Source organism: Scyliorhinus canicula, chromosome 3, assembly GCF_902713615.1.
Source record: "Scyliorhinus canicula chromosome 3, sScyCan1.1, whole genome shotgun sequence".
NCBI classification, from domain to species: Eukaryota; Metazoa; Chordata; class Chondrichthyes; order Carcharhiniformes; family Scyliorhinidae; genus Scyliorhinus; species Scyliorhinus canicula.
The window spans coordinates 110,622,054-110,649,030 of NC_052148.1; the positions used below are offsets into that span (position 1 = coordinate 110,622,054).

General features: G+C 43.9%; 1 protein-coding gene across 3 annotated transcripts in view; it reads right to left on the reverse strand.

The window, feature by feature from the left end:
• Positions 1 to 9,115: 9,115 nt before the first annotated feature.
• Positions 9,116 to 26,977, reverse strand: part of LOC119962877 (platelet-derived growth factor receptor-like protein) — a 66,476-nt gene continuing 48,614 nt past the window's right edge. For 2 of the 3 annotated variants that reach the window (XM_038791101.1, XM_038791098.1), the window contains exons 5-7: positions 18,243 to 18,382; positions 10,738 to 10,944; positions 9,116 to 10,624 (exon numbers count right to left, since the gene is read on the reverse strand). In XM_038791101.1, coding sequence (XP_038647029.1) covers positions 10,753 to 10,944; positions 18,243 to 18,382 — 332 coding nt within the window. In that variant the 3' untranslated portion in view covers positions 9,116 to 10,624; positions 10,738 to 10,752. Of the gene's footprint in view, positions 10,945 to 18,242; positions 18,383 to 26,977 lie in introns of all 3 variants that reach the window. The other variant, XM_038791100.1, reaches the window with a different exon arrangement.

Consider the following 26,977-nt stretch of genomic DNA (forward strand, 5'->3'; position numbering starts at 1 on the left):
TCATTATCAGGCTGTAGATAACCCTTGCTAGAGTGAAATAAATCTAGTTTTAAATATGGCATGCTTTGTTTAACCAACAAGGCTCCAAATATCAGTGCAGCATGTTGCTTAATCTTTTACTCCATGTAACAAGTGAAATGTCTTGTCCAAAATCTAAAGTTATGGCTAAATCACTTTTCAATGCCTAATCTAACAATTCTGTGTCTGAAAAATTGGATAGAATGATCTTTACAGTAAAAATATCTTTGAAAATGAGAGATTTATGCCCCCTTATAACAGCTTCATCCACCTGAAGAAATAGTCTCTGAACGTCCACTTTGTCCCCCTCATCATCTTATAAACCTCTATTAAGTTGCCTCTCATCCTCCTCCGCTCCAAAGAGAAAAGCCCTAACTCCCTCAACCTTTCCTCATAAGACCTATCCTTCAAACCAGGCAGCATCCTGGTAAGTCTCCTTTGCACCCATTCCAATGCTTCCACGTCCTTCCTATAATGAGGTGACCAGAACTGCACACAATACTCCAAATCAGGGTGGGATATATAGGAGGGATGTCTGAGGTAGGTTCTTTACTCAGTGATTCGGGTGTGGAATGGACTGCCTGCTGTGATAGTGGAGTCGGACACTTTAGGAACTTTCAAGCGGTTAATGGATAGGCACATGGACCACACCAGAATGACAGGGAGTGGGGTAGCTTGATCTTGGTTTCGGACAAGGCTCGGCACAACATTGAGGGCCAAAGGGCCTTTTCTGGGTTGTACTGTTTTATGTTCTATGTTGTATTTCTCAGCAAGTCTTCCAGCACTAAAGAGTTCACACTGGTGCGATGGTTATCTAATTGAGGCAATAGTCCTGAACCATGAGTTCAAATCCCATCACTGCAGTTTGAGAATTTGAATCAGTTTTCACATTAACTATTTTGTAAAAATCTGTAATTCTGATCATGCAGATGTCAGATGGTCATAAATCTAATTGTTTCAGTGTTTTCTTTATAGGGAATAAAGCCTGCTATCCTTACCCAGCCTGGCCTCTATGGAAGGCCAGTCCCAAACCAAAATACTTCTAACTGCAGACTGCAGTTAAATCGTTTTACTGAGCCATTTACATGCAACAAAATTGTAGCAGTTCAAGAAGACTCATTGCCATTTGATCCTTCAATACACTATCAAATTGTACCAAATCTCCTGTTTCCTTGTGTATTCAAAGAGAAGAATGGAGAGAAAATGATAATTTGGGACATGCCTCACAAATCAAGAGGAACAAGTGAACAGTTCTTAGTGTAAGGGCCCGTCCTGATGATTCCCTTATTTCCCCTTTCTTTATTTTTTGCTGTTATTATTTTTGATCCATGGATGCTAATGGACATGTATCTTTAGGTCAAGTAGCAGAGAGAATGAAGAATTCATGAAGTTGCAACATGGCATATGGTGCTGCTAGCTTTGGACAACAGAACCCAGATATTGTGGCACCCAAGAGATGGGGTGGGACTCGGCTGGATTGGTTCGCTGGTAGCCAATGAATTGTCCAAAAGGCTGTATTTTGCCTGATAACAGGTGGTGATTGGGTCCTACTCGAGTGAAATAATTTTCAGAGATCCAAGGAAAGCAGAGTTGAGACCTGGACACACAGGCACAAAGACTTGCTCCCTCTTCTTCCTCTTTCTCTCTCTCTCTCTCTCTCTCTCTCTCTCCAGAAAGGCTATGGTTGACATATTTCTGAACCTACAGAGAACCTGAATGAATGAATCTACTGTGAAACCATTACAGGCTGCAAACATAGACCAGGATCTGAAAGCTTTCTTTGAAGGAAGGTCTGCTTAAAGACAGCCATCTGAAACAAAGACTCTTTTGCCGATTATTTTCACCCCGCTCCTCCGCTCTGTTCATCTGATTTGTGTGTGTGTGCATATAGAGGGTGGGGGCAAGTTGAAGTGGGGAATTAGGCATTATATAATAGTTAACCAGTTGTACTTGCTGCACATGTTATTATAGTTCTTGAGAAATAAACAATAATTGTTTTTAAACTTACACGCCTTGTGATTATTGGGCAGCCAAGGGCCAAAAATCTTGGGTATTTTTCTCAGAATTATTGGTTAATTCAATTGTGTTGCGACTCAGTCAAGTGAGGCTGGAATTGACCACACTCTAGCCCAGGGGGTCTTAACATTATCCATTAAGAATTTTCCTTCTCCTTGGACTTGAATGGAATTTCCTGTATCTGTACAAAAGGTTCAGAGCAAGCTTCTAAACCAATCCAGCCCAACATTGAAATGGAGATTAGTTATGAAGCAGCATAGGCTCTTCTAATGCCAGTAATCAACCGAAGATCAATGTTTTGAGACTTTTTTATAAAACCATTGGAACCTAATGTTTATATTTCTGACTTAAATATTTGATTAAATTCATACAATTCAGTCAGCCTGTTAGTGCACGTTAATACATCCCCACATGCCATAGGAATAACCTTGACAATCTCATAAATATGGCTTGATCATTAGTTTACTCTGGGGATGCAAAGATTGGAGGGGTGGGTTGCTGATCTGAAAATACTAGTGCCCTTCTAGTGGGAAAGAGGTCCAACCGACTTTATAGCTGCCATTACAGAGAAGTCTCTCGGGTTATAAGATAAGATTACCCTCAGTGGAATCTAAGCACTTGCAATAAGTGGCACAATGTTGCTGTCAATGAATGAAGTGGTCAGTGCTGGCCTTTCACAGACTTGCTGATTTCGACCTTTATATTGCTCATATGGCATTAGTTTCACTCCATCTCCATACAATTGCGCACTCACCTTCTCCAATCAGGCAAGTTGCAGACACAATTTGTGGTATGTGTGCTGTTGGCAAGGAGGGATTCCATATCTTTTTTATTAAAACAGTAAAAAATATATGCAAGGCCAAATGGTACAAACACTAATTTTGTGTTGGAGAAAGAGGTACCCTACACTCGGTACCAATGTACGGGGAGATTTCATAGAATTTACAGTGCAGAAGGAGGCCATTTGGCCCATCGAGTCTGCACCGGCTCTTGGAACGAGCACCCTACCCAAGCCCACACCTCCACCCTATCCCCATTACCCAGTAACCCCACCCAACACTAAGGGCAATTTGGACACAAAGGGCAATGTAGCATAGCCAATCCACCTAACCTGCATATCTTTGGACTGCGGGAGGAAACAGGAGCACCCGGAGGAAACCCACGCATACACTGGGAGAACGTGCAGACTCCACACAGACAGTGACCCAAGCCGGGAATCGAACCTGGGACCCTGGAGCTGTGAAGCATTTGTGCTAACCACTATGCTACCGTGCTGCCCTGAGAGGGGAGGGGAGGGGAGGGGGGGGGGGGGGGGGGGGTGGATACTCTGATTATTAAAACAGTTCACAACACGTTTCTACAAAAACAAATACAAGCACTAAACTTTGCCCTGGAGAGACCAGATACACTTGCCTCTGTACCAACAGAAAGGAAAGGAAGGTGGGGAGAGAGGGGAAAGAAGGGTGGTGGGGAGGAAGGGAGTCGGAGAGGGGGGGGGGGGGGTCCAATAGGGCACTGCCTGAACTATCTACGGAGGCGGCAAAAACAAAATAACCTTCAATTATAATGTGCTCGATTCTGGGAGTCCCCCAGAGTGGGTGAGGGGCAACTCTTAATTGCCTGTTTAAATTGCCATAATGAGTTGCCCCCCCCCCCCCCCCCCCCCCCCCCCCCCCCCCCCCCCCCCCCCCCCCCCCGCGAAGATCCAAGCGGGTTCCCCGATCTCAAACAAATTTCCTTTTCCAGACATACCCCCTGCTTCAATTTGCCCTGGAAAATGCTGCCCACAGTGGTGTATAGGATGAATGGTTTACTTTGGCTGAGCTGAGCCAGTGCTGAGCCCACCATTTACAATATGTATTTAGGGCTTGGATGAAGTGACAGAGTCTGCTGTATTCAAATGTGCTGATGCATAGACAGATGGGAAATTAGGCCCATTGGTTAAGTCAGTGGGCAAAGAGACGACAGGGGGGGAAATGACTTGGAGAAACGTGGGTTCATTCACTTTAGTGGGAATCTAAACAAAATATTTAAATGGAGAGACTGCAGAACACTCTGATCTGGACATTCTCGGAAGTGAACACAAAATTAACATGCAGGTAAAGCAAGTACTTAGAAGTTAAATGGAATGTGGGCCTTTGCTTGGGTTATGGAGCATAACTGTAGGGAAGACTTGTCAAAATTGCAGAGTATTGGAACCTCACCTGGAGTAAATTAGTAATAAGAAGGAATTCCTTTTGTCAGAGAGTTGTGAATCTTTGGAATGTCTACCTCTGAGAAGTGGAGGCTGGATCATTTAATCTCCAAGAGCATTTTGGGTTAAGGCTGCAATCAGATCAGCTCAAGGGCCCTCGACTATGCTGCTGAACTGGAGCATGTAGTTCACCAGAATATCACCAAATGATCGTGCTTCACAAGGACACCAAGAATATTTTAAATCCTGAATGGATATCAGAGCCGAACACTTGGATTCCAGCTGGGTTCATGAAATAGTGATCAGAACTGAAAAGACTGGATGCTTTAAAAAGAAATATGTATATATCAATCCCCCCAAAATGTTAAAGCAATTCAAATAAAATGCTGAAATACTCAGCAGCTCTGGCAACATCGATGAGTAAATGTTAACCAAAGTTAACATGTCAGCTCGATGACCTTTCAACAGCAAGCTGCGTGACCGTTGCAGCCTCTGGTATAAACAAATATAGTTATCCTCAGTGTAGACTGAAGGTTAAATCTGATCGTTCTGGTATATATAATTAATCTATCATGATATAGTAATGCATTTAGCAACAACACCATTGGCTCCGGTCTTTAATGATTACCTATTCAGCATAAGATTTGCTCTCGAGGTAAACGTGCTAATTCAAGTTACCCTCTCCCCATTGAAGATTCGACATGTGCTGAATGGGCAACACTGAGTTATTTTTAAGTGGAGTGCTATCAGGCCTTTTCTCATTCCAATTTTTGTGTGCGCGCCTTTATTTGAAAAAGATTAGAATTGAGTGACAAATGCAGGCATTCTGTCACAGAACTAATCAGGATTCCTGATTTTGAATTATCGACTCAATAAACATTACAGAGGCAGAACATAAATCATGAAGCCAGAAATTCACAATCTACGACAGGTCGGGTTTAGGAATGGAGAGTTAAAGTGCTAGGTGCTTCACTGCCGGTGCCACTAATCTGCAAGACTGTGATATGGAAATGTATTTATAACCGACTGTAATGCCAGTGGATCACAAGCAAAATTTTATTAAAACCTATTATTAGCACACATCACCTTCAGAATGACACTCCAAAGCTGAAATTAATACAGAAATAAGAAGACATCATAAAAACATAATAATCTTTATTAGTGTCACAAGTAGGCTTACATTAACACTGCAATGAAGTTACTGTGAAAATCCCCTAGTCGCCACACTCCGGCGCCTGTTTGGGTACACTGAGGGAGAATTCAGAATGTCCAATTCACCTAACATGCATGTCTTTTGGACTTGTGGGAGGAAACCGAAGTGTCCAGAGGAATCCCATGTAGACACAGGGAGAACACGCAGACTCCACACAGACCCAAGCTGGGAATTGAACCAGGGTCCCTGGTGTGAAGCAACAGTGCTAACCACTGTGTTACCCAGGGCAGCACGGTAGCACTGTTGCTTCACAGCTCCAGGATCCCAGGTTTGTTTCCTGGCTTGGGTCACTGCCTGTGTGGAGTCGATGGTAGCCATGATGTGGAGATGCCGGCGTTGGACTGGGGTGAGCACAGTAAGAAGTCTTAGAACACCAGGTTAAAGTCCAACAGGTTTGTTTCAAACACTAACTTTCGGAGCACCGCTCCTTCCACCTGAGGAAGGAGCTGCGCTCCGAAAGCTCGTGTTTGAAACAAACCTGTTGGACTTTAACCTGGTGTTGTAAGACTTCTTACTGTGCGGAGTCTGCACGTTCTCCCCGTGTCTGCATGGGTTTCCTCCGGGTGCTCTGGTTTCCTCCCACAAGTCCCAAAAGACGTGCTATTAGGTGATTTGGATATTCTAAATTCTCCCTCTGTGTTGATCCATTGGTGGCGATAGTAATAGGTTTGCCAATGTCATTTTCAGTGCCTTGGTCATGCCAGGTAGTGCATTCCTTTGAATTCCTTTTAGAGTTTGTTGCGGTTTGATATATCTGACTGGTTTGGAGATCGTGGACAATACATGTTGCCCATCCCTAATTGTGCTTGAACTGGATAGCTTGCTAGGCAATTTCAGAGGGGATTGAAGAGTTAACCACATTGCTGTGGGTCTGAAGTCACATGTAAGCCACACCAGGGAAGAACAGCAGGGTTCTTTCCCTAAAGGACACTGGTAGTTTTTGCGACAATCAACAATGGTTTCTGGGTTTCCATTACTGAAACTAGCTTTTGAATTCCAGATTTATTAATATATATGGGGCGGCACAGTGGTTAGCACTGCTGTCTCAGCACCAGGGACCGGGTTCAATTCCGGCCTTGGGCGACTGGATGGAGTTTGCACTTTCTCACCATGTTTGCGTGGGTTTCCTCCAGTTTCCACCAACAGTCCAAAGAAATGCAGGTTAGGTGGATTGGCCATGCTAAATTGCCCCTGAGTGTGCGGGTTAGGTGAGGTGATGCGGTTGCGGGGATTGGTAGGGTGCTCTTTCAGAGGGTCGGTGGAGACTCGATGGGTCAAATGGCCACCTTCTGCATTGTAGGAATTAGATGATTTCATGATATTTAAATTCCACTAGTTGCCGTGGTGGAGTTTGAACCTGTGTCCCTGGAGCCTTAGCCTGGGCCTCTGGATTTATAGTCAAGCGACATTACCACTATACATTGCCTCCTCCTAAACATATTTAGCATGTCATTCCAGCACTCATGCAAGTTGTAATAGTCCTTCCTGTTTTTTTCCTTTGTTCCCATTTTCTTTTATTTTATTTTTGGTCTGTGGACCCATATTCGGAATGTGCCTTTAAGCAGAGGACTCAAGTTGAAGCAGTCTGCTTTTCAGGACAGTGTGTCCTAGGTTTTGTTTTAGCGAGGAGAAGCAAGCTCATTGGCGCCGAGTGAATCTCGGACCCAGCTTTGGACAAAATCAGTTTGATTGGTTGCCTGGCAATTGGTGTGCTGGCCAAAGACAGTGTTCTGCATGACAACAGTCAGTGATTGGTTCCTGCGAGAACTGGGTGGAAGTGTTTAGACCATGGAAGTGAAAGAGACACTCTCTCTCTCTCTCTCTCTCTCTCTCTCTCTCTCTCTCTCTCTACTGAAGTAAAGAACTGCTTTATGGTTCTAAAACCAGCGAATGCTTGCCACATCTTTGCTGTAAATTTGAAATAATCCTGAATCTACAGAGAAAGTAGACAACTCTGCCAGAGAAAATTATCTCTAGCCTCGAAGGAAGAATTACTGAAACAAAAGCTGAACCTCAAATACACTAACTAGAAGTCACCCCAGTGTACCAAAGATTCTTTATCTTTTTGTTTTTATTCAGATTTTCTTTATCTCTCAATCACACTTTTCTCTGTTTTTCTGTGTGTGTGTGTGTATAGAGAGTTGGGGTAATTAGAAAGGGGAATGAAGAAAGGGTATTAGATAGTTTTATTTTTCTTTGCCTGTTTAATTATAATAATATAATCTTTACTGTCACAAGTAGGCTTACATTAACACTGCAATGAAGTTACTGTGAAAATCCCCTAGTCGCCACATTCCGGCACCTGTTCGGGTACACAGAGGGAGAATTCAGAATGTCCAAATTACCTAATAGCACGTCTTTCGGGACTTGTGGGGGGAAACCGGAACATCTGGAGGAAACCCACGCAGGCACGGGGAGAACGTACAGACTCCGCACAGATAGTGACCCAAGCCGGGAAATTAACATGGGACCCTGGCATAATAAAAGGTTACTTGTGTTAAAGTTACAAACCTGGTTATTTAATTTATTAGGCTCATCCAAGGTCCTTGGGTATTTTAAAGTAACATCTAATTTCACTTGTGTTGACATAATGGCCAAAACATTCCTTAGTGTTGCAAATTGTCCACTGTAGCTTTTTTCAAGGAGGGAGGGGAGGAGGAGAAGGGGAATGTTGTAACTTGCATTATGATCCTTTCCAGATTTCAGCAACAGCTTTCTCGGCGTGGTGCTTATATTCTAGAAAATAATGCTATTCCTACATCAGCTGCCAATAGCATTATTCACTGATGGTATTATTTCTTGGGGCTATGAGGCTTTAGTAATGATCACGTGCAACTACCTAACAAATTCAGAGCCAACTACTATTTCTGTCAGAAAATGTGCTCCCTGATCTTTGATATGGCAAACTTGTGCCATGGCAGGCACTGGCCACATGGGGTCAGGAGAGCTTATATAGTATTGAAGAATATGAATAGGGTAAATATGTATGTTGCATTACATGCATATAGGTTTCATTAAATTACTCACTTGGACATTTTGAATGGATTCACAGTTCTACAATTTGAGTTTCTGATAACAATCTTCTGGCCGTTGCTGGACATTGTGTCTCAATGCATATTTAAGGATTGTACCGAATAGTGACTCCCACCAAAATGGTTGTATCACCTGCCTGGCATAATCTGCCTGGGGGTCTCACACTAAAAATTAATAAAACTTTGGAGGGCTGTCCACATGCAGAAATTTTCAGACCCCTTTTCCTGCGTGGGAGTAACAATAACAATAATCTGCATTTATAAAGTGCCTTAAATTAGAAAATGCCCCAAGGCACTTAAATTGAGTTTTGTTCAATGGAACTGTGGTTCAAAGAATCGGATGCAGAAGTTAGCACACCCAATTTGGCAGGATTTCTAATTTTCTGATTGTCATAATTAATGATCCCAGAATCAGGAGAATTGTGAATCTGAATGATGAAATCAATGTTTGAGTCTTAAATATGCAATACCAATTAGCAAAGTCTGTTTTAATTAAAATGACCAGTAAAGTGAGAATGCCTCAAACTAAGACGCTGCGCTTCTGTGCTTTTCGGAATCAAACTCCTGCCAAGGAGAATTGTGTACCAAGAGCAGACCCATAGCAAGTCCTCTACAAAATAATAAAGAACAAATTCAACTTGGTCGCTCTTATTATTAAATTTAATACAAAAGTGCATAATTACAATCATACACTCAACAATGCTATTTGTTAGTGTTATCTACTGGGGATTAGTTACTTTTAAATTTATTTGCCAATATAATGTTTTAAAAATCTGATTATCTTAACAGAAATAAAACAATGTTGTGTTACAAACTATAATGTGGTAACAAGTTGTTTTGAATCCCTTTAAAAATGTTGTACAATGAAATAATGAATGGTTCCCACATTGAGCAGAACCAAGTGCGTAAACAATAATCAACAACAGGACAACTACTAAACCTTATTATTAGCATTTTAACAACTAAGCCATGCTTTGTAGAGTAGAAATTATAATTATTTAATTATTCATTTATCTGAGGCCTTTATATTAAAAGAAACATTTGTACCAGGAATAACGGGCTTCAGCAAGATGAGCAGTCAAATAATCTTTAGCCAGGTCTGCACAGCCTAACATTCATTCATTTTTTGCTTTAAGCTCGTTTTCTTTAAACTATTTTGTAACATCATAAATAATGTTCCACTATTTGTACAAAAGCAATACTTAGTGAAAATATAAACAGTACTGGAGGAGTTGGCCTGACAAGCAAATTCCCTCAGACCATCCCTTTTAATACCATAAAATAACCTTTGCAAGGCAGAACAGCAATCCTGGCAAAAGCTATAAATTGCTTTACATATTCATGCATCATTTGTAACTTGGTTATAACTCAGATTTCGCACAAGTACAATTTAAATTATTTTGATATGTAATTATGTTAAATTTTCTTCAGCAAAATATCAAATTAATCAGATTTCTTTTTTTTTTAAAGAGATGTACAGTTGCTTTTCCTTATGTGTGTTTCTCTTTTCTTGACTTCTGGATAGGTGGTAAAATGATTGAAGGGTTTATTAGCAAACACATATAGGCTTCTTTTCATTCTGTGTGAATCGTGTATGCCAGATGTGAAATGTTAACGCTCAAATGGAACACCGCATTTAAGCTCAAACACAGCATCAAACACTCTTACTGTCAGGAGTAACCAGCTGCAGACTTTGACTTGCTGACACACATGCTCAGAGTACATCCCCTGTTTCCCATACCAAACACACCAACTACTATCACTACATTAGTGCTGGTTTAAGTGCTGTGCATCCAAAACTAGTCTGACACAGCCCAACTACATTTCCACTTGCAGCAAACAGATAGAGAACACTTCAATTTCTTCAGTGTGGGCTGGTATTCAACACAGTGGGGGGGGGCACGAATGTAAATATTGTGGCACATCCAAGTTTTATTGCTTTGTTACAGGGTCTGTCCTGTTTCTAAAAAATAAATACTGTTGTGCAGCTTAGGAATTTCTGTGCATAACAAGTCTTTGGTGTAGAGTCACTTATGTAATAGTATGAAGGAAAATAAATGATATTGCAGTACTTTGCTGATGCATAGGTGATAAACTTAATCTGGGTTATCTCCATTTTACTGGGATGCTGCACGTAGAATATTTCAAGTCCTGAAGTGAGAGAAGAAACAAACATTGAGCATAAGAATTCACTTAAGTTATCGCTCTGTCAAACACAAGTACAGTTAAAGTTGGTTTGAATGTTCCGCTGAGGAAAATGTCACCTGATATGGGTTCCTTTAGTAATGAAAAAATAGTCGTGTGATCACTGTCGTTTCTCCTACTAAATTTCGTGCCATACAGATGTAATCGCCGATGTCAATAGTTTCAACATAGTCAATGTACAGCATACTCTTTGACAGTCTGACGGTGTGTCCATTGTTCCGATCAATTAGCCTCCATTTTTCTGTGATAATCACTGGCCTTTCATCCTGTTAAAGTAAAACTAGTATCAGACCCTCCTTGATTTCAGTAAAGTAGCAACAATGGCAGATGTAGTGGAAGGAAATCCATCTAAAAACACATCTGCACATCTTTTCTATGCATATTCGAAAATCAAGACAATGACCCTTTCCCTACTTTCCTTCCATTCCCCAGTGATAAAAGAGAATTTCACAGCTAAATGAACAAACATATCTCTGCTTTAGCTCCTCCTTCGCTGGCTACAAGGTGTATATGATAGTAAAGCTGTGTTTGTCACAATCTAAGAGTGGCCTGCATATGTGAGACTGACTCTTTTCCTATCTGTGCGAAACTAATGCTCATGCTTTGTTTTCTCCCTTGGAAAGCACATTCCAGATTGCAACCTCTCTCCTGTATGAGGACTTTCATGTGTAAACCAGTATTCACCTTTGCTGTGGTATAACAATGCTAACATCAGCTTACTACTTCACTTTGAGATGTATCTTTATAATTGTACAGTTAACATGTCAGAAACCTATGGATTACAGAAAATATAATTTGTATCAGGATTGCATGGTGGCACAGTGGTTAGCACTGCTGCATCACAGCGCCAGGTACCCGGGTTCAATTCCAACCTTGGTTGACTATGTGAAGTTTGCATGTTCTCCTTGTGTCTGCGTATGTGTGTGTGTGTGTGTGTGTGTGTGTGGGGGGGGGGGGGGGGGGGGGGGGGGCTAGGATTAGGAAGGTGCTTCTGCAGAGAGAATGGCAGGTAGGGGGGTTGGGCCTCCTGGATCTATTATATTATTACTGGGCGGCAAATGCTGAAAAGACGAGGAGCTGGGTCAGGTGAGGGGTGGGACTCCCAGTGGGTTATAATGGAGAAAAGTCTGTGCAGGGGGTCGGGGCGAAGGGTGTTTGCAACAGTGCCGCTCCCGATCGCCCAGGTGACTATTCAGGGAGTCCAGTGGTGGTGGCGACTTTGAAGATCAGGAGGCAGCAGTTTAAGTTGTGGGCAGGGTCAAGGGAGATGCCGATTAGGGGGAATCATAGGTTTGAGCCAGGGAAGTGGGATGGGAGTTTCCGGAGATGGGAGGAAGGGGAGTTAGGGCATTGAAGGAATTGTTTCTGGGGGGCCGGTTTGCGAGGCTGGAGGAGTTTGGGGAGAAATATGGGCTGCGGCAGGGGGAGATGTTTAGATATATGCAGGTCCGAGATTTCGCCAGAAAGGAGGTTCAGTGCTTCTTGATGTCGCCGGCCACCACATTACTGGAGGAGGTATTGACGGCAGGGGGAATGGAGAGGGGGGGGGTATCGGCAATTTACGGGGTGATTCTGGGGGAGGAGAAGATATCATTGATGGGATTAAAGCGAAGTGGGAGGAAGAGTTCGGGGAGGGCATGGAGGACGTGCTGTGGTGTGAGGTGCTCCGAAGGGTGAATGCATAAACCTCGTGCGTAAGGTTGGGCTGATACGGTTGAAGGTGTATAGAATATACAACAGTACAGGCCCTTTGGCCCACGATTTTGTGCCAACCGTTTATCGTATTCTAAGATCAACCTAACCTACATCCCTTCAATTTACTGCTGTCCATATGCCTGGCCAAGAGCCGCTTAAATGTCCCTAATGACTCTGACTCCGCCACCTCTGCTGGCAGTGCATTCCACGCACCCACCACTCTGTGTAAATAATAATAATCGCTTATCGTCACAAGTAGGCTTGAAATGAAATGAAAATCGCTTATTGTCACAAGTAAGCTTCAAATGAAGTTACTGTGAAAAGCCGCCAGGTCGCCACATTCCGGTGCCTGTTCGGGGAGGCTGTTACGGGAATTGAACCGTGCTGCTGGCCTGCCTTGGTCTGCTTTCAAAGCTAGCGATTTAGCTCTGTGCTAAGACTATGCAATGAAGTTACTGTAAAAAGCCCCTACTCGCCACATTCCGGTGCCTGTTCGTGGAGGCTGTTGCGGGAATTGAACCGTGCTGCTGGCCTGCCTTGGTCTGCTTTCAAAGCTAGCGATTTAGCCCTGTGCTAAGACTATGCAATGAAGTTACTGTAAAAAGCCCCTACTCGCCACATTCCGGTGCCTGTTCGTGGAGGCTGGTATGGGAATTGATCCCGCGCTGTTGGCCTTGTTCTGCATTGCAAGCCAGCTGTTAGCTCACTTTGCTAAACCAGCCCCATAAAGAACCTACCTCTGACATCTCCCCTATACCTTCCTCCAATCACCTTAAAATTATGTCCCCTCGTGACAGCCATTCCGCCCTGGGGAAAATCTCTGGCTATCCATTCGATCCATGCCTCTCATCACCTTGTACATCTCTGTGAAGTTACCTCTCTTCCTTCTTCGCTCCAGAAAGAAAAGCCCTAGCTCCCTCAGCCTTTCTTCATAAGACATGCCCTCCAGTCCAGGCAGCATCCTGGTAAATCTCCTCTGTACCCTCTCCAAAGCATCCACATCCTTCTTATAATGAGGTGACCAGAACTGGACACAATATTCCAAGTGTGGTCTAACCAGGGTTTTATAAAGCTGCAGCAAACCTTGCGGCTCTTAAACTCAATCCCCCTGTTAATGAAAGCCAACAAACCATAAGCCTTCTTTTTCATTTAAAATTTTTTTTAGAGTACCCAATTCATTGTTTCCAATTAGGGGGCAATTTTGTGTGTTCAATCCACCTACCTTGCACATCTTTGGGTTGTGGGGGCGAAGCATGGGGAGAATGTGCAAACTCCACACGGACAGTGACCCAGAGCTGGGATCGAACCTAGGACCTCGGCGCCATGAGACTGTAGTGCTACCATTGCACCACCGTGCTGCCCTACCATAAGCCTTCTGAACAACCCTATCAACCTGGGTGGCAACTTTGAAGGATCTATCTGCATGGATCCCAAGATCCCTCTGTTCCTCTACATTTCCAAGAATCCTGCCTTTAATCCTGTACTCAGCATTCAAATTCGACCTTCCAAAATGAATCGCCTCATATTCATCTAGGTTGAACTCCATCTACCACTTCTCAGCCCAGCTCTGCACCTGTCAATGTCCTGTTGTAACCTGCAACAGCCCTCAACACTATCTACAACTCCACCAACCTTCGTGTCATCGGCAAACTTACTAACCCACCCTTCCACTTCCTGGGAACAGAGGGAAGTAGATTCTTGGAAAATAGGCGACAGGTTTAGATAAAGGATCTGGATCGGCGCAGGCTGGGAGGGCCGAAGGGCCTGTTCCTGTGCTGTAATTTTCTTTGTTCTTTGTTCCTCATCCAAGTCATTTATAAAAATCACAAAGAGCAGAGGTCCAAGAACAGCAGCAGGCAGCAGCAGGGTAGCATGGTGGTTAGCATAAATGCTTCACAGCTCCAGGGTCCCAGGTTCGATTCCCGGCTGGGTCACTGTCTGTGTGGAGTCTGCACGTCCTCCCCCTGTGTGCGTGGGTTTCCTCCGGGTGCTCCGGTTTCCTCCACAGTCCAAAGATGTGCGGGTTAGGTGGATTGGCCATGCTAAATTGCCCGTAGTGTCCTAAAAAAAGTAAGGTTAATGGGGGGGGTTGTTGGGTTACGGGTATAGGGTGGATACGTGGGTTTGAGTAGGGTGATCATGGCTCGGCACAACATTGAGGGCCGAAGGGCCTGTTCTGTTCTGTACTGTTCTATGTTCTATCTAACAGATCCCTGCGGGACACAACTGGTCACCGACCTCTAGGCGGAATACTTTCCATCCACTACCACTCGCTGTCTTCTTTCGGCCAGCCAATTCTGTATCCAGTGAGCCAAATTTCCCTGTATCCCATGCCCCCTAACTTTCTGAATGAGTTTACCATGGGGAACGTTATCAATTGCCTTACTGAAATCCATATACACCACATCCACTGCCCGACCTTCATCAATGTGTCTCGTCACATCCTCAAAGAATTCAATGAGGCTTGTGAGGCATGACCTGCACCTCACAAAGCCATGCTGACTATCTTTAATCAAATTATGTTTTTCGAAATAATCAGAAATCCTATCTCTCAGAATCCTTTCCAATATTTTGCTCACCACAGATGTAAAACTGACTGGTCTGTAATTACCAGCGATTTCCCTATTCCCTTTCTTGAGCAGGAGAACAACATTTGCCTCCCTCCAATCATCTGGTACTACTCCAGTGGAGAGTGAGGACGCAAAGGTCATCGCCAACGGCGCAGCAATCTCCTTCCTCGCTTCCCGTAATAGCCTTTGGTATATCCCGTCAGGCCCAGGGGACTTATCTATCCTGATGCTTTTCAAAGTTTCCAGCAAATCCTCCTTAGTATCAACCTGTTCAAGTCTATTAACCTGGTTCATGCTGTTCTCATGAGCAACAAAGACCCTCTCTCCTGTGAATATTGAAGCAAAATATTCATTTTGGGCCTCCTCATCTCCTCAGACTCTGGGCACAAGTTCACTCCACTATCCCTGATCGGCCCTACTCTCATTCTGATCATCCTCTTATTTCTCACATATGTGTCGAACACCTTGGGGTTTTCCCTTATCCTTCCCACCAGGGCTTTTTCATGCCCCCTTCTAGCTCCCCTCAGTCTATTTTTGAGTTCCTTCCTGGTTACCTTGTAACCCTCTAGAGCTGTGCCAGATCCTTGCTTCCTCAACATTACGTAAGCTTCCTTTTTGCTTTTGACTAGAAGCGCCACTTCTCTTGTCATCCAAGGTCCTTCACCTTACCATTCCTTCCTCGCCACAGTGGGACAAAACTATCCAGCACTCACAGCAAGTGCTCCTTAAACAACCCCCACATTTCTGTTGTGCATTTCCCCAAGAACAACTGTTCCCACTTTATGCTCCTCAGCTCCTGTCTAATAGCAGTATAATTTCCCCTCCCCCAATCAAATACCTTCCCATACGGTCTTTTTCTATCCCTCTCCATGACTATGATAAAGATCAAGGAACTGTGGTCACTGTCACCGAAATGCTCTCCCAACGAGACATCTGCCACCTGGCCTGGCTCGTTGCCAAGCACCAAATCCAATATGGCCTCCCCCCTAGTCGGCCTATCTACATATTGAGTCAGGAATCCTTCCTGTACACACTTGACAAAATCTGCTCCATCCAAACCAGTTGCACTAAGGAGGTTCCAGTCAATATTAGAGAAGTTGAAGTCACCCATGATAACAACTCTGTTACTTCTGCACCTTTCTAAGATCTGCCGCCCAATCTGTTCCTCCATCTCTCTGCTGCTATTGGGGTGTCTATAGAAAACTCCCAATAAAGTGACTGATTCTTTCTTGTTTCTGACTTCCACCCTTACTGACTCGGTAGACAAACCCTCCTCGACTACCTCCTTTTCTGCAGCTGCGATGCACTCCCTAATTGACAATGACACTCCCCCTCCTCTTTTACCTCCTTCCCTATTCTTCTTAAAACATCTAAACCCCGGAACATCTAACAACCATTCCTGCCCCTGTGAAATCCATGTCTTCGTAATGGCCACAACATCGTAGTTCCAAGTACTGATCCATGCTCTAAGTTCATCTCCCTTATTCTTACACTCTTTGCATTGAAACAGACACTTTAACGCATTCTACTTGAGTGCAACGTTGCCCTATCAACTGTCTATCCTTCCTCACAGACTCGCTGCATACAATTCCTGCCAGTTCAACATCCTATCCTCTGATCCATAGCTCTGGTTCCCATCCCCCTACCAAACTAGTTAAACCCTCCCGAAGAGCTCTAGCAAACCTCCCACCCAGGATGTTGTTGCCCCTCCAGTTTAGGTGCAACCCGTCCTTCATGTACAGGTCCCACCTTCCCCCCTGCTCTAACCCTCACAAGGATGAGGTTGAGTGACATTTGAGGGGGTGGAGAATGAGTGTGAATGCTGTGGGAGGAGCCCCACAAACCATGTTCATATGTTTTGGTCCTGTCTGAAATTGGATCGGTATTGGAGGGATGTCTTCAGGGGTATCCTGGGGGTGATGCATGTGAGGTACAAACCAGGGCACTATGGAAGCTATATTTGGGGTGTCAGACCAGCCGGGGCTGGAGGCATGCGGAGCCTCATGTCTTAGCCATCGCCTGGCTGATTGTCCGAAGGTGGGTCCTGTTGGGGTGGAGGTCAGCTTCTCCGCCCTGTGCCTCGACGTGGCGGGGGCACCTGTTGGAATTTGTAATGTCCAAGAAGGTGAAGTTTGAGCTGAGGGGAAGGATGGAAGGATTCTACAATTCATGGGTTTTGTTTACCCTGCACTTTCAAGAATGACTGCTGATTCTCTTTTTCCTTTTTTGTTCTGTATTTAAGACCTTGATGGATGGTTTGGGGTTTGTAAGATAAAGGGATTGTTGGCCAGGATATTGACATTGTACTTGTTATTGTTGGTTATTTGTTGTTGGGTGTATATTTGATGAAAATGTGAAAAAGAATAATAAAAATATATTTTTTAAAAAGGCTAAGTTTGTATGCTCATGAAGAACTGTTCTTATCTTCATACTTTTCAGTTTTATGACCTCTTCGCAGAAAACATTACAGGACTGTCTAGGAAAGATGCATCTCTCTTAAGTTGTATACAGCCACAGTGGGACCACGGTAGACAAAGTCATTCAACACGTCAGCTAACTGAGTCATGTTCCCATTTTAGTTGAGCTAATAAAGTATCGTGCTGGCAGAAAAGTAAAACGAGCATGCATATACTTCACTGACGATTTATTTCCTCCCTTCCACAACTGATTCATGTTTTGCTGCTTTTTTAACTAAGAGGATAGAACACGGCGTAACGTTGTGAAATATAGCAAAATCATAAATATCCTGCAGTGTTGCATTCCTTGCTCCTGCAACTTCATGTATTCAGGGGTAATATTATCGAATGACAATATTCATTCTGATGCAAATTCATCAACTTGACGTGTTAACTCTGTTTCTCTCTCCACGTGACGCACTGAGCGATTTTTTAAATTTACAGTTAGAATTTTCAGCATCCCTGGTATAATATTTGATCATATTTGGAGATTGCTCAGAGAAGAATTCTACATTTAAAACAATTGCTGCCTATTCCACTACCTCAGTGTTTCAATTAAAGAATATTTATTCTGTGTTGTCAATGTCCTTAAACATTTGGTATTTTTGTGAAAAAATTAATTTGGACAACTACTTGAATTTAACAGATTAATGTGTCAGTAATAAATAGGCTTATCATAAACAGCAAATATGCTGAGTTGACTTGACCCTTCTCTTTCTCACCAACTACATCACAGTTTAGAAAAATACATGGGAACCATGACTTCAATTCTGATGTATGAAAATCTGTTTAATAAATAGTAAATAAAATGAGTTAGAAATTGAGCAAATAAAACATATTTACTTGTTGTCCTGGATATTTCCAAGTGAAGTCCACATGTAAGTCTGGGTCTCCCAGCACTGTGCAGGTCACATTGACGTGATCACCACCACTTACTGCATTTGATGAAGCTGCAATACTTGTGGATGGAGGGCCACTGACAGCTGCACACATATAAAAAAAAGTTCATTGCTTGGTTAGTGCCAATTTACCTGAAATGACAATTATATTTCACAAAGTATGCAAATTAATTCCTGGATAAAGTTTTCATGGCAAAACGAGCAAAAAAAAAAAAAAAAATCCAGAAAATGTCAGTGAAAATGTTCTCATTTTGGGCCATAAAGCAAAACTCATTTCCACAGCGATGGTTCAGATTCTTTGATATGAATCATGTTGTCATGTAGAGCTACACTTTTTGCTTTTGGAAGTTATATTGTTTGATCTTTCCTTCACTCACTTTTTCCCTGGAGCCACTGACTCGCATTAGGATGCAGTCTTGGATATACTAGGAGCTCTACATTACCATATGCAAGTTGCCATTTCTCACGTTTGAGCTTTAAGCAGTGAATGTTGGTGTGCTACTCTGCTATCGTGGGTGAAGAGCAGAGGCCGGTTAACTCTCTTGTGTTTCCAACACACACTTCGCATTGTGGTCCTCTGTATAATCACCACAGAAAGGTCCCCTGACTGACTTCTTTTCAATTCCTAATTCAGGTACACAAACTATAAACCAGTCCATTTGCAGGTTGGGTCATAAGATTTTTTTGAAAAACTTGAGGATAGACAAGTCCCCCGGGCCTGATGGGATATATCCAAGGATTCTATGGGAAGCAAGAAATGAAATTGCAGAGCCGTTGGCAATGATCTTTTCGTCCTCGTTGTCAACAGGGGTGGTACCAGAGGATTGGAGAGTGGCGAATGTCGTGCCCCTGTTCAAAAAAGGGAATAGGGATAACCCTGGGAATTACAGGCCAGTTAGTCTTACTTCGGTGGTAGGCAAAATAATGGAACGGGTACTGAGGGATAGGATTTCTGAGCATCTGGAAAGACACTGCTTGATTAGGGATAGTCAGCACAGATTTGTGAGGGGTAGGTCTTGCCTTACAAGTCTTATTGACTTCTTTGAGGAGGTGACCAAGCATGTGGATGAAGGTAAAGCAGTGGATGTAGTGTACATGGATTTTAGTAAGGCATTTGATAAGGTTCCCCATGGTAGGCTTATGCAGAAAGTAAGGAGGCATGGGATAGTGGGAAATTTGGCCAGTTGGATAACGAACTGGCTAACCGATAGAAGACAGAGAGTGGTGGTGGATGGCAAATATTCAGCCTGGAGCCCAGTTACCAGTGGCATACCGCAGGGATCAGTTCTGGGTCCTCTGCTGTTTGTGATTTTCATTAACGACTTGGATGAGGGAGTTGAAGGGTGCGTCAGTAAATTTGCAGATGATACGAAGATTGGTGGAGTTGTGGATAATGAGGAGGGCTGTTGTCGGCTTCAAAGAGACATAGATAGGATGCAGAGCTGGGCTGAGAAGTGGCAGATGGAGTTTAACCCTGACAAGTGTGAGGTTGTCAATTTTGGAAGGACAAATATGAATGCGGAATAGAGGGTTAACGGTAGGGTTCTTGGCAATGTAGAGGAGCAGAGAGATCTTGGGGTCTATGTTCATAGATCTTTGAAAGTTGCCACTCAAGTGGATAGAGCTGTGAAGAAGGTCTATGGTGTGCTAGCGTTCATTAGCAGAGGGATTGAATTTAAAAGCCATGAGGTGATGATGCAGCTGTACAAAACCTTGGTCAGGCCACATTTGGAGTACTGTGTACAGTTCTGGTCACCTCATTTTAGGAAGGATGTGGAAGCTTTGGAAAAGGTGCAAAGGAGATTTATCAGGATGTTGCCTGGAATGGAGAGTAGGTCTTACGAGGAAAGGTTGAGGGTGCTAGGCCTTTTCTCATTAGAACAGAGAAGGATGAGGGGCGACTTGATAGAGGTTTATAAGATGATCAGGGGAATAGGTAAAGTAGACAGTTAGAGACATTTTCCCGGGTGGAACAAACCATTACAAGGGGACATAAATTTAAGGTAAATGGTGGAAGATATTGGGAGGATGTCAGAGGTAGGTTCTTTACCCAGAGAGTAGTGGGGGCATAGAATGCACTGCCTGTGGAAGTAGTTGAGTCGGAAACGTTAGGGACCTTCAAGCGGCTATTGGATAGGTACATGGATTAGGGTAGAATAATGGAGTGTAGATTAATTTGTTCTTAAGGGCAGCATGGTAGCATTGTGGATAGCATAATTGCTTCACAGCTCCAGGGTCCCAAGTTCGATTTCGACTTGGGTCACTGTCTGTGTGGAGTCTGCAAATCCTCCCCGTGTGTGCGTGGGTTTCCTCCGGGTACTCCGGTTTCCTCCCACAGTCCAAAGATGTGCACGTTGGGTGGATTGGCCATGATAAATTGCCCTTAGTGTCCAAAATTCTATGATTAACCTAGGACAAAAGATCGGCACAACATCGTGGGCCGAAGGGCCTGTTCTGTGCTGTATTTCTCTATTGGATATTGTATCACCTCACTATTGGATTACATTTTATAACGTCTGCCAATATACCTGTAAATAAAATGGCATTGTGCATATATGAACCCACTGTAACAATGTTGCAGGCACAATCTCTGTTTGTATTCAATTCATATCTGATTCCTCTGAGCACAGCATGCCATTATCACATTGTAACAAGAACAAGCTGATACCTTTTGATACCAGTGCATGAAATCTGGCATTATTCAACTAAAATGCCTCTTAGAGTTGAAGTGGTGTACTTAAAGGAAAACTTCAGATTAAGTAAACATTGCAGCTGACTTGAAAATATCTTGTGATACTTTAGAATTAGTTCTGGGGAAGAGGTTTTATATCAGACAAAGCAAACTTGTCCCATTTCAGATCAGGCACATCTCATTGGTTTCCGATGTAATCCTTCCTCTGTACGTCGTATTCTTTAAAATAAATGGTTCTGTTTATTTGAATGGATTGACAATTTATACCAGTTAAGAAAAAGTAGCAATATTTCAAGTTCCTGCTTTGGTTATACAATTGATTAATGAATAGAAAGTAAATACGGAAATTAAAGTCTTGGGACGCGATCGAATGGCCTTGTCACGCCCGACCCGAGTTGATGTGATGAGGCTGTTAAATCTCGCGAGATTTAATGTGAAAAGGATAACAGTTAGATAACCAAGCTTAATCATAGAATTTACAGTGCAGAAGGAGCCCATCGAGTCTGCACCGGCTCTTGGAAAGTGCACCCGACCCAAGGTCAACACCTCCACCCTATCCCCATAACCCAGTAACCCCACCCAACACTAAAGGCAATTTTGGACACTAAGGGCAATTTATCATGGCCAATCCACCTAACCTGCACATCTTTGGACTGTGGGAGGAAACCGGAGCACCCGGAGGAAACCCACGCACACATGGGGAGGATGTGCAGACTCCGCACAGACAGTGACCCAAGCCGGAATCGAATCTGGGACCCTGGAGCTGTGAAGCAATTGTGCTATCCACAATGCTACCGTGCAATGCTAATTAAAGAATTATGTGAGTCATTTATAGTAAAAATCTAGTGCTGGGAAGTGTATAGTTAACTGTAACTTATTTTAATTTAGTAAGTATATATTTTTTAATTCATTTATTAATCAGTTTAGAAACGGCAGTTAGAGGGGTAAAGTGCTTCACTTGTAAGATGTGGGAGGTCTGTGAAGCTTCCAACACTCCGGACAACTGCAGGAAGTGTACCTAATTACAGCTCCTAACAGACCGCATGGATCATTTGGAGCAGCGGTTGGATGCACTTAGGAGCATGCAGGTGGCGGAAAGTGTCAAGGATGGGAGTTTTAGAGATGTGGTTACACCCAAGATGCAGGAAGATAGATGGGTGAACGCTAAAAGGGGCAGACTGTCAGTGCAGGAATTCCCTGTGGCTGTCTCCCTCTCTGTCTACCACATTGAATACTGTTGGGGAGATGGCTTATCAGGGGAAAACAGCAGCAGCAGCCAGAGCAGTGGTACCACGACTGGCTCTGTTGTTAAGCAGGGAGGGACAAAGTGCATAAGAGCAATAGTTATAGGGGACTTTATAGTCAGAGGCACAAATAGGTGCTTCTGTGGACATGAAAGATGCTCCAGGATGGTATGTTGCCTCCCTGGTGCCAGGGTCCAGGATGTCTCTGAATGGGCTGGGGGGCATTCTAAAGGGGAAGAGTAAACAGCCAGAGGTCGTGATACATATTGGTACTAATAACATAGGCAGGAAGAGTGTCAAGGTCCTGCAGCAGGGGTTCAAGGAGTTAGGTAGAAAGTTAAAAGAACAGGACGTCTGGGGTTGGAATCTCGGGATTACTCCATATGCTATATGCCATTGAGACTAGCAATAGGAAGATACTACAGCTAAACATGTGGCTAAACAGCTGGTGTAGGAGGGAGGGCTAGGATCTCTTCCGGGGCAGGTGGAACCTGTATAAGAAGGATGATTGCATCTCAACTGGAGAGGCATAAATATCCTGGCCATGAGGTTTGCTAGTGTCACACGGGAGAGTTTACACTAGTGTGGCCGGGGGGGGGGGGGGGGGGGGGGGGGGGGGGGAAGAACTGGAGCAATAGGCCAGAAGGAGAAATAATTGATCTTGTCAGTACAGAGACTTGGCTGAGGGAGGGACAGGATTGGCAACTAAACATTCCAGGATTTAGATGTTTAAGGTGGGAGTGAAGGGGATATAAAAGGGGTGGGGAGGTGCACTACTGGTTAAGGAGAATATCATAGCTGTAGTGCGGGAGGACGCCTCAGAGGGCTCATCCAGCGAGGCAATATGGGTAGAGCCCATATTGGGACAACTGCAGGAACTCAGGAATAGAAAGGGTGCAGTCACAATGTTGGGGTTTTACTACAGGCCTCCCAACAGCCTGTGGGAGATAGAGGAGCAGATATGTCGGCAGATTTTGGAAAGGTGTAAAAGCAACAAGGTTGTTGTGGTGGGTGATTTTAACTTCCACTATATTGTCTGGGACTCATTTAGTGCTAGGGACTTGGATGGGGCAGATTTGTAAGGAGCATCCAGCAGGGCTTATTGAAACAATATGTAGATAGTCCAACTATGGAAGGGGCTTTACTGGACCTGGTATTGGGGAACGAGCCCGGCCAGGTGGTTGAATTTTCAGTAGGGGAGCATTTCGGGAACAGTAACCATAATTCAGTAAGTTTTAAGATACAGTTGGATATGGATAAGAGTGGTCCTTGGGTGAAGGTGCTAAATTGGAGAAAGGCTAATTATAACAATATTAGGCAGGAACTGAAGAATCTAGATTGGAGTCAGATGTTTGACAGTCAAAAAGAAAAGGAAGCATCTGTAAAGGCTAGAAGGCTGGGAACAGATGAAGCCCTTGAGGAATATCAGGAAAGTAGGAAGGAGGGCTAAAAGGGGTCACAAAGTCATTGGTAAATAGGATTAAGTAAAATCCCAAGGCTTTTTACACATATATAAAGAGCAAGAGGGTATCCAGGTAAAGGGTTGGCCCACACCAGGACAGGGGTGGGAATCTATGCGTGGAGTCAGAGGAAATGGGCGAGGTACTGAATGAGTACTTTGTATCGGTATTCACCAAAGAGAAGGACTTGGTTGATGATGAGTCCGTGGAAGGGTGTGTAGATAGTCGGGGTCACATTGAGATCAAAAAGGAGGTGTTGAGCGTCTTGAAAAACATTAAGTTAGGTAAGTCCCCAGGTCCTAATGGGATCTACCCAGAATACTAAGGGAGGCAAGAGAGGAAATTACTGGGGCTTTTGACAGTAATCTTTGCATCCTCACTGGCTACAGGTGAGGTCCCAGAGGACTGGAGAATAGCTAATGCTGTTTCTTTGTTTAACAAAGGTAGCAAGGATAATCCAGGAAATTACAGGCTGGTGAGCCTTATGTCTGTGGTAGGGAAATTATTGGAAAGGATTCTTCGAGACAGGATTTACTTTCATTTGGAAGCAAGTGGACGTATTAGTGATAGACAGCACAGTTTTGTCAAGGGCAGGTTGTGTCTCACTAACTTGATCGAGTTTTTCGAGAAAGTGACAAAGGTAAATGATGCAGGTAGGGTGGTGGATGTTGTCTACCAAGTTGAACTTCAATAGGCCTTTGACAAGGTCCCTCATGGCAGACTGGTAGAGACGGTGAAGTCATATAAGATCAGAGGTGAGCTGGCAAGATGGATAAAGAACTGGCTCGGTCATAGAAGGCAGAGAGTAGCAATGGAAGGGTGCTTTTCTGAATGGAGGGCTGTGACTAGTGGTGTTCCACAGGAATCCGTGCTGGGACCTTTGTTGTTTGTAGTATATATAAATGATTTGGAGGAAAATGTAACTGGTCTGATTAGTAAGTTTGCAGATAACACAAAGGCTGGTTGAATTGCGGATAGCGATAAGGACTGTCAGAGGATACAGCAGGATATAGATTGGTTAGAGACTTGGGTGGAGAGATGCAGATGGAGTTTTATCCAGACAAATATGAGGTAATGCATTTTGGAAGGTCTAATACAGGTGAGAAATATACAGTAAATGGCAGAACCCTTGAGAGTATTGACAGGCAGAGGGATCTGGGTGTACAGGTCCACAGGTGACTGAAAGTGGCAACAGAGGTGGAGAAGGTAGTCAAGAAGGCGTAAGGCATGCTTGCCTTCATTGAACGGGGCATTGAGTATAAAAATTCTGTATTTGTATTGAATCATATTTAAGCCACACTTGGATTACGGTGTTCAATTCTGGTTGCCACACTACCAAAAGGATATGGAGGCTTTGGAGAGGGTACAGAAGATGCTACCTGGTATGAAGGGCATTAGCTACCAGGAGAGGTTGGATAAACTCAGTTTGTTCTCACTGGAATGACAGATGTTGAGAAGAGACCTGATAGAAGTCTACAAAATTATGAGGGACAGGGATGGAGTGGATAGTCAGAAGCTTTTTCCCAGGGCGGAAGAGTCAATTACCAGCAGACACATGTTTAAGGTGCGAGGTAAAAGTTCAGAGGAGATGTGTGAGGGACGTTTTTTACACAAAGTAGTGGGTGCCTGGAGGATGCTGGTACGATAGCGGCGTTTAAAGGGTGTCTTGACAAAAACACGAATAGCATGGGAATAGGGGGGTTACTGGTCCCAGAATTCTAAAGACTTTAGGTTAAACGGGTAGCATGGTCGGCGCAGGCTTGGAAGGGCCAAGGGCCTGTTCCTGTGTTGTATTGTTCTTTGTTTGTTGAAATTTGCAACACTCAACCCCTCATGAGCTCTAACGAGATCTTGCGAGATGTCGCAACAGGGTAGGATCAGATTTATGTATTTAAGTGAGCAGTCAGATTCTGCCAAGGCCCGGGAACGAACCCCCACACCTGGGTGACCTCGCCATGGCCACCGGTTAGCACTGTAGCTGCACCTGGGGGAACGGGGGGTCTCCCAGGGGGGTCTCCCAGGCCATCGGAGGTCCCTGGGTGGTCAGGTTCTGGGTAGGGTGGTACATTGGCAGTCCCGTTGCCACTTGGGCAACCTCCCACTCTCACCCTGTCAGGTTGGCAGTGGCTAGGTGCCTTGGTGCCTGGTTGCCCATGCTTGGAATTGGGACAGGGGTGCCCTGCCCGTATGAGGTGGGGTGAGGGGAGGGCTCAAAGATCCTCTAACAAGTAAGTTGTGGTGCTGTGGGGGTCCAGAGGCTGTGTGGGGGTGGAGAAATCAGGGCTGCAGTAAAAAATAGCTGAGCTTGGAAGAGCAGGAAATGAAGATAAGTGCGGACTCGGCAGGACGTTTCTCACCATGGTCACAAAAAACAAGGGAGTCTTGTCTGATAGTGAAACCATTTCTCGACATGCAGGCGCTGGGAAACACCCCACTATTCCCGCCAAAATGGGACTTTTTTTCCCTGTTAAATCATGGCCTTGGTGAGGGTTATGATACAAATTTATTGATAAACAATTTAATATGATTGAGTCTTACCTGAGAATCGGAGTGAACAAATTGTTGAAACATTCAAGAAATGCATACAAATAAAGACATTACTCAACATGGAAAGAATAAACTGCCCTGTAGAAGTCAACACCAAATCGAATGAAGCTTGACCATTAGCTGGCAACATAGTTATAAATGTCAAGGCAAACTGAGATGACATTACAGCTCTTTAGTTGAGCAGCTTCTCCGAGCTGATCCAAATATTCATGTTTTCAGCCAAGTTAAGCATCTATTTTGAAGTAGTGGAAACCAAAAGGTTCCAATGCAAAAGGACATCTCCAGCTACTCCAGACTTCATAAAAAGGGCAACTGATTGATATTATGCTGGACTGCCAATTGACTTAGAAGTCATGCTACCATATTTTGCATTTCTACTTTTGCTTTCCCAAAAATTGGGACCTTGGGCTATGCAACATCTGAATTCCAAGCTATATACACCTGTGTATGTGTGGACTTTGCACATTCTCCCCGTGACTGCATGAGTTTCCTCCAGGTGCTCGGGTTTCCACTCACAGTCCAAAGAAGTGCAGGTTAGGTGGATTGGTCAATGCCAAATTGCCCCTTCGTGTCCAAAGATGTGCAGGTTAGATGGGGTTATGGGGTGATGGAATATATGGTAGTGTGGGCCTCGGTCCAGTGCTCTTGCAGAGGATTGGTGCAGACCCAATCGGCCAAATGGCCTCCTTCTATACGGTACAGATTCGATAAGTGTAAGTTTGTGCTTTTCCAATCA